This window comes from Dendropsophus ebraccatus, chromosome 10 (assembly GCF_027789765.1).
Source record: "Dendropsophus ebraccatus isolate aDenEbr1 chromosome 10, aDenEbr1.pat, whole genome shotgun sequence".
In the NCBI taxonomy this organism is placed as follows: Eukaryota; Metazoa; Chordata; class Amphibia; order Anura; family Hylidae; genus Dendropsophus; species Dendropsophus ebraccatus.
In genome coordinates, this window is record NC_091463.1 from 7,130,980 (window position 1) to 7,142,239 (window position 11,260).

An 11,260-nucleotide genomic window follows, 5' to 3' on the forward strand; every position below is an offset into this window, starting at 1 on the left:
ATTGTGTTCTCTCATCCTCACTCCTGTAGTAATTGTGGCGCCCGCTCTGCGGCCCCCCTGAACAATCCTGCTTCCTCTGGGGGCCGCTACGCTCGCTCGCTGTAAAACATTTATTCAACTTTGTCAATACCAATTTCGAGGGTAAATATGTCTTGTGGTTGTGGCTGTGCGGAGGAGTGGGGTTATTAGAGAGCGACAGCGGCGGCTCTGGCGGAGGGATGCGGCTGATCACATATTAAATATCAGGAACACTGAGAGATGGACGGCGGACCCCCCAGCTCCAGGGCTGAGACCCCCAACCATCACCTCCAGGGACCTGGCAGCACATTTCCTGACACTGATGATTTACTGCCATGGAACCCGTCCTGACAGAACATGCTGGGACTTCTAGTGCATCCACACTGAACACCCATGTATAGTTACACTGCTTTCTGACAGGATTGGTGATGAAACCTATGATAGGTCCAACAGTACCGTACCGTGCCAACATACTGCAACAGCAACATATAATGCCAACATACCGTGACAGCAACATATAATGCCAACATACCGCAACAGCAACATATAGTGCCAACATACCGTAACAGCAACATATAGTGCCAAAATACCGTGACAGCAACATATAGTGCCAATATATCGTAACAGCATTATAAAGTACCAACATACTGTAACAGCAACATATAGTGCCAACATACCGTAACAGCAACATAAAGTGCCAACATACCGTGACAGCAACATATAGTGCCAATATATCGTAACAGCAACATATAATGCCAACATACCGCAACAGCAACATATAGTGCCAAAATACCGTGACAGCAACATATAGTGCCAATATATCGTAACAGCATTATAAAGTACCAACATACTGTAACAGCAACATATAGTGCCAACATACCGTAACAGCAACATATAGTGCCAACATACTGTAACAGCAACATATAGTGCCAACATACTGTAACAGCAACACAAAGTGCCAACATACTGTAACAGAACACATAGTGCCAACATACCGTAACAGCAACATATAGTGCCAACATACGGTAATAGCAACATATAATGCCAACATATCATAATACTAACATATAGTGCCAACATACCGTGACAGCAACATATAGTGCCAACATACCGTGACAGCAACATATAGTGCCAACATACCGTAACAGCAACATATAATGCCAACATACCGTAAGAGCAACATATAATGCCAACATACCGTAACAACAACATATAATGCCAACATACCGTAAGAGCAACATATAATGCCAACATACCATAATAGCATCATATAGTGCCAACATACCATAATAGCATCATATAATGCCAATATACCGTAACAACAATAGATAATGCCAACATACCGTAATAGCATCATATAGTGCCAAAAAACCATAATAGCATCATATAATGCCAACATACCGTAACAGCGACATATAATGCCAACATACCGTGACAGCAACTTATAGTTCCAACATACCATAATAGCATCACATAATGCCAACATACCGTAACAGCAACATATAATGCCAACATACCATAATAGCATCACATAATGCCAACATACCGTAACAGCGACGTATAGTGCCAACATACCGTAACAGCGACATATAATGCCAACAAACCATAACAACAACATATAGTGCCAACATATACTAACATATAGTGCCAACATACCGTAACAGCAACATATAGTGCCAACACACTGTGACAGCAACATATAGTGCCAAAATACCGTAACAGCAACATATAGTGCCACCCTACTGTAACAGCAACATATAGTGCCAACATACCGTATAAGCAACATATAGTGCCAACATACCGTAAAAGCAACATATAGTGCCAACATACCGTAACTGCATTATATAGTGCCAACATACCGTAACAGCAACATATAGTGCCACCCTACCGTAACAGCAACATATAGTGCCACCCTACCGTAACAGCAACATATATTGACAACATATAATAATGCTAACATATAATGCCAACATACCGTAACAGCAACATATAATGCCAACCTATCGTAACAGCAACATATAATGCCAACATACCGTAACAGCAACATATAATGCCAACCTATCGTAACAGCAACATATAATGCCAACATACCGTAACAGCAACATATAATGCCAACCTATCGTGACAGCAACATATAGTGCCAACATACCGTAACAGCAACATATAGTGCCAACATACCGTAACAGTAACATATAGTGCCAACATACTGTAACAGCAACATATAGTGCCAACATACCGTAACAGTAACATATAGTGCCAACATAATCTAGCACACTAACACCATACAGCACCAATATACTGTAATACCATGGTTTTCAAAACTAACTAAGGAAGCCGCTATGGGGGAAGCAGATTCTATGGGGGTCTAAGGGTTCTGTGGACTCTCAAACCAAAAATAAAGTGCCCTAAAGGTAGGTAATCTGGATGGTTCAAATACCAAAACAAATTTATAAGGGCCAAAAGCCCAGATCACATCCAGTAAACCTACCACTAAGTAAAACGTAACTTTTAATAACTTTCAAATAGAAATAATAAGTATAAAGTTGTGCTCATTAAAATCACAGAGCTTCCATAACCTTCTACAGTGAATCAACCTATATCTGTATAGTCATAGTAGCTGCAGACTACTGACTACCTCGTAGTATATTACTATCTAACTGGGCTATGAAAGCAATGAATTTAAAATCAACCGCACAGCCTCTCAACTAGTTTCACCCACACATGGGCTTCATCAGCCCTCATAAGCCCTCCTCCTGATGAAGCCCATGTGTGGGTGAAACTAGTTGAGGGGCTGTGCGGTTGATTTTAAATTCATTGCTTTCATAGCCCAGTTAGATAGTAATATACTACGAGGTAGTCAGTAGTCTGCAGCTACTATGACTATACAGATATAGGTTGATTCACTGTAGAAGGTTATGGAAGCTCTGTGATTTTAATGAGCACAACTTTATACTTATTATTTCTATTTGAAAGTTATTAAAAGTTACGTTTTACTTAGTGGTAGGTTTACTGGATGTGATCTGGGCCTGTGGACTCTCGTCACACCATGATGTGAGGTGGGCATCAGTTCAGGGGGTCCTGGGGAAGCAGTCCCTGTACCCCGCTGATGCCCCTTGTCCTACTGGCTGGATGATTCACTGACAGGGTTGCAGGACCCCCAATTCCGGTGCACCCACAGTCCCAGCCTGTCGCCCCTCCTCAGCCGCCCTCTCTATTAGTCTCTACAGCAGAACATTTCCAGGATCTCGGCCCCCGGCAGACGCTTCCAGCCGCCTCTAATGCCGTATCGATTTTCTCACTTAACCCATTGCCTGCCCAAAGCAAACCGCCTCGAAAAAAATCAATAAAGTTTATGGAGGTGGGGTGGGGGGGGTGCCCCTGTACGGATGCAATCTGCCAGGTCCTAAGCCTGATCCTGTTCAAACACAGGAGGTCCAGCTATGGGCGCCCCCCGCAGCTCGCGCCCGGTGCACAGGTAGTGTACACTGCGGATGGACTCACATCAAAAGTAATTGCTTCTGGTCTCCAGTGAGGATGACTGCAAACTGAGTAACACACTCTCATAAACTAAGTTTTAACCCGCCAGGAGGCAGCCGTGACCCCTCCGTTGTCTCCACCAAAATGTAATTCGCCGGAGCCGCTCAGGCGGGAGGGCTTCAAAGCGGAGGCTGCGTCTCAGCCGCTGATGGAAATGCTACCAGGTCAGAGGAGTGCGTCGGCGTGAATGGGAAAAGGCCGAGACCACCTTCATTTTCTGCCAAGTTTTAGCTCTTTTTAGTTGTGGAAGTTACGAGGCGGCCGACGCTTTCCCTATCAGCGCGGTTTAATGGCCTGACCTTTCCGGAATCCTATTTCCAGCTAGGTGACGTGTGCCGGGGGCCGCGTCTGTTCCCGTAGAGCTCGGAGGGTCCGGGAAATATCACTGATTGAATGTGACTAGTGATGGCGGCCGGCTAGATAAGATGGGGGGGGGGGGGGGGGTCCGCATTCATAGGAACTTCACGTCAAAATTTGGGATGGTTGGGGGGGGGGGGGGTATCCCATGTAAATTTAAAGGGTTTATCCAGAGTAAAAACATGTTTTTTAATCAACTGGTTTCAGAAAATTATATAGATTTGTAAATGATTTCTAATTAATAAACTCCGGTCTTCCAGTACTTATCAGCTGCTGTATGTCCAGAAAGTGGTGTATGCTCTACAGTCTGACACAGTGCTCTCTGCTGCCACCTCTGTCAGGAACTGTCCAGAGCAGCAGCAAATCTCCATAGAAAACCTCTCCTGCTCTGGACAGTTCCTGACATGGACAGAGGTGGCAGCAGAGAGCTCTGTGTCAGAGAGAATACAGCACTTCCTGCAGGACATACAGCAGCTGATAAGTACTGGAAGACTGGAGATTTGTTAATTACAAATCTGTACAACTTTCTGGAACCAGTTGATTTTAAAAGAGTTCCCCTTTAACTGCATTGTCTTCTAAACTGCATTAGTCTGGACCTCACCTGTCATCATAGATGGAAGCTGCCAATCTTTCCTCCACCATGCTTTACACTGCAGCTCAGATTAGCACAAGCATAAAGTCAGTACATGGAGAGAGAGCGGAGGAGTCTGGGTATCGGCTTCTTCCTGGCTGATAACAGGAAATAATAGCTTCTATACAACCAGGGGGAAGATGAATGGGAAGCAGCAGCCATGATTTAAGGGGGGGGCCTTATTCTGCATCCCCCTTTATGCTGCATATGGAATATCAGCATCACTTCAGACTTTCAGATTATCTACAAATCCAATCACTGTCCGTTAATGGCGGTGACAGCAGCGGTGGCGGTGTAAGATTCCTGGCAGATCCAGAGATCCTGCATAATGCGCGGCACGCGGGCGGAATTCATATGTGAAGATAAATATTCCAGTCCAGTCTTGGTAAACTGGCAGATAATGGCGGCACGGACGGGTCAGCGAGGTTTTATTAGCTCAATTAACGGGAGGTAAGAGAAGGCTTAGACGGCGCTGTGCGCACGCCGGCGGCGGCTGAGCTGCTAGTAATGGTGTTATTAACCTTTACCAGCCGCAGGATTTGGCTGCAGATTTCAGCTCCATTCTGCGGTTCAAGTCTTTATTAATAAGCTGTTTATTGTGCTTAATCCGCCCGGGAGGCGGCGGGGGAGCCGATCCTGAGCCGCTGTGTGCTGCTGCTGCTGGAGGTAGCAGAGCCGGCGCTCCCTCTGCTAGAGAGGTGTAGTGAGCAGATGTATGACAGCCGTGAGCGGAGGGGCTGCCGACATCTGGTCCCTCATAGCTGCACCCTCAGGATGGATACTGGGGATAATCCCTTTAAAATAGCGTGGGTCATGTGACACTGAGGCACGTTCGTTCCCATAAAGGCAGAAATTTGCATCGCTGATGAAGAAGTCAGACATGGCCGCCATGAAGCCTGCTGTATAGCGCTCTGCCGCCTTCTCATAGATGTTGTGGGGGATTTATCATTCCCCGCGCACATATCTTGTGTCAGCTTCATTTTACAGCTCTGCGCTGGGGCAGGAAATAATAAAGAGCCGGGGTCAGCGCATCTCTGGTTTTGTGGGGTCCCCGGTATATGACCAAAAAAGTGTCCAAGGGAGGAGAATCGAGGGCTGAGGACCCGGTGGTGGGGCCTGAGGCTCATTGAAGTGTGTGGGGTGGAGACGAGCCCATCTAGTCTGATCCCACAGAAGAGCTGCTGTAAAGCAAACTGCTGAAAAACTACCTGCTGTGTATGGGGCCTCGCAGAACGGTCAAGTAACCCGTCCTCCCCTGATAGTGTCTACAATGGTCATATGACCTGGAGCACAGAGCAATGGGAGAAGGCGTCTGGTGTAATGGGTTACGTTCTCCATCATGTGAACGGCCAGGTGAGTCACTTACCTGCATACCAACACACTAAGGACCGTATCACACGGCCTGATCACATGGTGTAAGCTAGTGCCGGTGTGCTAGATCGCCACCCGCTTTACTAAGCCCATACACGGTCCAATAGTCAAGAAGCAAGGGCTGTATATAAATATATTTTGCTAGCGATGTCCGTGTAGCCCTTGTAAAATAAACTATACTTACCTCTCAGTGCTTTTTGATGTCCTGTTAGCTTCGGCCCTGCTCCCGGCAGTGTTTGAGGTGACAGGCAGCTCAGCCAATCGCTGGCTTCAGCACTGTCCCGGTAATTTGCTGAGCTACCTGTCACTTTAGACACTACTGGGAATGGGGCCAAAGCTAACAGGACATCAGGGAGCACCGAGAGGTAAGTACAGTTTATTATTTTCTTTAGAGATTCATCAGCTGTTGGACACGCATCACCATTACACGTAGCGATGCACCTGGGGCCAATGATTGGGTACGAACCTAAAGGTATGATCAGCCAATAATCGTTGTCATTGGCTGATCGTTTTCTTTGTTACACGGATCAATGATCTGCAGAATTGGCCTGATAACCAGCAGATAATCGCTCTGTGTAATAGGACCATAAGGCTAGAAGATGTGAAACCTGATGAACAAGTCCTATAAGAGGGGCGACTATACATAAGGACTAAAATCTTATACATGACGACTAAACCCATACTCAGGGCTCCTCCCCCTAATCTGCATATGTAAATCAGGGATCCCATTCTAATAAGAATGCTGCTGTATATAGGGAATTCTTATGTGATGGATCCGAGGCGGCGCGGTGATTTCTTCATTACCCATCAGTCTTCTCTCCGGACAGGAACATGAGAATGTGAATATTTACGGCGCTGGAAGGGAATATATACATAAAACATCTGAGCGCTCGGAAAATTGAGTTGAAACAGCGGAGTAGATTGTTCCTGAAATGACACATTGGATGAGATCTGCAACGTGCCGCTCCGGCAGCGCTTTTCTAGAATTAAAATGATGCTTTACAAGACTGGAAGAGACAGGCGGCTGCGGTGATGGGAAGTCAGGCCAAAGGCTGGGCAAACGGTCTCATTACCCAGGGACGCGCTGTAACAAACCCTCAGCTGTGACAAGTATCCGGTCTGTCTCCATTCAGTGACAGCAAGCAGAGATCTCAGAGAAGTTATGCTCTGTAATATGTAGCAGCCGGTCAGTACGCTAAAAAAAAGGATGCTTTTTGATCCTTTTTTTATAATGGAAGTCATGGAAAACGCATCAAAACGGATGCAAACAAATGTATCAATTTTTTCTTCCGTTTTATAATAAAAAAAGAAAAAACGGATTGCAAAAACGGAGTGTTAATCCAGCCTAACCCTCCCGGCAGTGATCTGATTGGCTATTACTATACAGCAGGGAGTGTTACCTGTTGGGTATATAGCCGGGCATGTTCAGCGTCTCCCGGGAATCGGTGGAGCACAGTGATCTGATTGGCTATTACTATACAGCAGGGAGTGGTACCTGTTGGGTATATAACCGGGCATGTTCAGCGTCTCCCGGGAATCGGTGGAGCACAGTGATCTGATTGGCTATTACTATACAGCAGGGAGTGGTACCTGTTGGGTATATAACCGGGCATGTTCAGCGTCTCCCGGGAATCGGTGGAGCACAGTGATCTGATTGGCTATTACTATACAGCAGGGAGTGGTACCTGTTGGGTATATAGCCGGCGTCGCTCAGCACCGCAGCCTGTTCGGCGTCTCGCGGGATTCCGTGCAGCACCCAGCCTCGCGTCGCACAGTCCAGTCTGCTGAGCCGATCACTTAGGATCCTCAATACAAGGTTATCCGGCACTAAAAGGAGGAAAGACACAACGTCTATAAATATACATATATATGTAGCTACACTATGCTGGTGTATCTAAGCTTCTGATGTATCTCCAACCACTTTCTGCTGGGTGGGTCAGGGCATCTATCATCCTCAGGCCCTGCACAGTGCAGACGTCTCATGTCACCGCTGTCACTTTCCACTGCCCTCAGTGTCAGCATAGGCTGTTTGTTTATTGTTTACTGCCACCTGCAGGTCAGTCATGTGAATTGCAGCCTCCATAATAATGGCTGGGAAAGGCATCTGGAAGGGTCAACAATGCAATAGACTATTCAAGGAGCGATTGTAAGAGAAGCAGATGGTGGCAGAATGACTGCTCTGCCGCACATTAAGCTGCTCTTCATATCCAGATCCTGTAATAAAGAGGATGTAATACTTACATACCTGACATTACAGCTTCTGTATTAGAGAGAGCTATAGAATGTATTATTATAAGGAATTACCTAAGGACGAACTGCTCAAGGCATAGCGATCAACATGGCCGCCCTAACGCTCTGGAGTGACACGATACCAGGTAACGGGGGGTATTGTGCCCGGCTCCCCCTTTACTTACTGGGTGCCCATCCTGCGACTGAGGAGACCCCCAGAACAGTGCGGCTATAGGCGGCTTGTGGCGGTTCCCAGGACTTTGGGCCTCATTATGGTCAGTAGTTTTACTTAAATCGGTGGAACCGACACAGGACACCAATTGTACTTTGCAATGACTTAACTTTTCCTTAAATTATGGTGAAAAAACAACAACAAAAAATTATCTGCGTCGTGAAATTGAAAAAAAAAACAAAAAAACACACAAAAACATTCTTTTTATTAAGGGGGGTTTTGTGTTTACGCCATTTGTCCTATGGTAAAACTGACATGTGATCTATGTTCCCCATGTCGGTACGATTACAACTTTATGTAATATATATAACTTTTTTTTTTATTTGACAGGTTTTAAAAAATTAAAACCTTAAAAAAAAACGAAATGCTCCCTAAAATGGCTTTATTCCCCTCCTTATAGCGCTTTTATTGTTTGGTCTATGGGGCTATGTGAGGCGGCATTTTTTGCCCCATGATCTGTACTTTTGGCACCTTGCTTGTGTATAGGCGACTTTTTGATCCCTTTTTATTAAAATTTTAGTGTTTTTGCGCTTAAGCCGTTTACCGAGCGAGATCAGGAATGTGATAATTTACACAATTTACAATTTGTGGTAATTTTTGTGATACCAAATATGCTTGTTTATTTCATTTAGAAAATGGGAAAAGGGGGATTTAAACTTTTGTTGGGATTGGATTTTTTTTATTTATTGAAAACCTTTTTCCCCCCTCTCTACAGTAGCTTGAAGTCAGCGTTTACATGGAGCGATTATCGTTCGAATTTTCACGGTAACGATGGCATTTGAGCGATAATCGGCTGGTGTAAACACAGCAAATGATCAAGTGACGAACGAGAAATCGTTCATTTTCAAATTGTCGTTGGTCGTTCACTGAAAATTACAGATCGCTTCGTGTAAACAGTCTTTCACCGATTCACCCTATGTGTAAGATAGGCTTAAGTGATCTTAAAACAATCGCAATAACGATTTTTTCAAACAATATATAGTTCCGTCTAATCGCTGATCGTAAAAGAACACATCGTTATTTCAAAATCGTTAATCGCTCGATTGGCCGAATTATCGCTCCGTGTAAACGCAGCATTAGGGACTTCTATTATAATTGAACTGTTCTCTCTTAGAGATCAATGCAGTACATATGTACTGCATTGACCTTTGAGATCAGTGCTTGATTACAAAGGGCTGCTGACACCAATAGTAATCAAAGTGGCAACCCCAATAAACAATGGATTGAGTGGCTGCATTCACATACGACAGGAGATTTGGGGTCCCCATTTATTGGAGGAGCAACCCCTGTAATATCTCCTCTACCGTATACACCATGTATAGTCGTACCCTCATAGACACTACAGGAGCAATGACGCCCCCCCTTTTCCCTCCAGAAATAACCCTCTCCATTCCTGCACAGCCAGTGACCCAATATACCAAGGATAGGCAACCCTGGCTGTCCAGCTGTTGCAAAACTACAACTCCCATCATGCCTGGAGCTAAAGCTTTGAGTGTCCAGGCATGATGGGAGTTGTAGTTTTGCAACAGCTGGAGAGCCAAGGTTCCCTACCCCTGCAGCAGATAACAGGCTATAGGAGGGTGTTGTTCTGTTCCCGGTAATATAGAGAGCTCTATAGGTAGATACAGGGAGCCGCACTGCAGGGCTCTGAGAGCTTGTGAAAAATTAAACTCAACAGATCCAAACTGTCCTATTTCCACTTCAAAAGCCGAGAAGCAACCGAGCTCTTCCCAACTCATCTTCAAACGCCAGGCGCCCTAGAAAGTTTCCAAATAAAAAAAATAAAATAATAAATAAAGCAAAAAAAAAAAAAAAAAAAAAGGAAAATAAGTTTTTTTTTTTTAAAGTCTCTTGTTCCCCCAAGCGCTGTGCCCGTTCCTGGCGCTGCTGTCTCTCCTTCTATAATTATACCCATGTGAGTCTATTAATCAACTGGTAAATTATTTACACAGCCAAGTGCTGTTTGCAGCTCCGGCTCGTACACCGACAGTAAAGGGCTGCAGCGAGGATGGAGCGTGAGAAGGTCCCCACTGGGCCCCCCCATCCCTGACTCCAGAAGCTTTCTTCTCTCTCATCCTCCTGCCCCCCCCAACAACAACTATCAAAGGCTTCCAGGGGGGAGAACTCCGCAGTGTGAACCTGCAAGGTCAAAGGGGCTGGAGCAGTGCGGGAAGGCGAAGAGGACATGTGGGCTCAGGACCTTGGTCAGGAGGTTAGAAAGACAGGCGGCGTTCTCTATAATCATCGCAGTGAATATATTCCGAGCGTTTTCCTTGGAAGGGGAATATTTTCCATGCGCTCCCTGGTCACCGGATCTGACAATCTACTGCAGCCTTTTGCTCTCCGGTAGTGGATGATGCGTTAATCTGCAGACACCAAACCAAACTGGGGGTAGAACATCGGCTCATCTACAACCTGTATTAAGAAATCTGTGCAGTCCGTGTCTGAACCCTATGCTTCATGTATATACGCAGGGAAGTGGACATCAAATGTATGACCCCCATAGAGTCACAAAGTACGTCCTATAGGGCCCTATTACACGGCCGGATAACGAGAAAGAAGCGACTGCTGACCTGGCAGGTCACTGCTTACTCGCTCATCGTTCCCCTCTCGCTGTCTGTGCTATTACAAGCGGGGAGGAGCGGAGAGCAGCGGTCTGCGGACATTGCGCTGCCGTGAACGGGATATTAGAACATGCAGAAAGACAACAATCAGCTGACATTGTGCATGAGCTGATCATGACCTTTATACATGAGCTATTACCCCTAAGGATTATCGGCTGGAACAATCGGTAATCAGCCAAGTACGGCCAATAATCGATTTGGGAGATAGGGCCCTTAGGCTTTCATCAGGCCGATATAAGTAGCTATGAACTTTATAACTCA

General features: G+C 45.6%; 1 protein-coding gene across 2 annotated transcripts in view; it reads right to left on the reverse strand.

Moving 5' to 3' along the window:
- The window catches only part of AK8 (adenylate kinase 8), a 51,394-nt gene that overhangs the window by 9,313 nt on the left and 30,821 nt on the right, over positions 1-11,260 (reverse strand). For both annotated transcript variants that reach the window (XM_069985745.1, XM_069985746.1), the window contains one exon: positions 7,600-7,741. In XM_069985745.1, the coding sequence (XP_069841846.1) occupies positions 7,600-7,741 (142 nt within the window). The remainder of the gene's footprint in view (positions 1-7,599; positions 7,742-11,260) is intronic.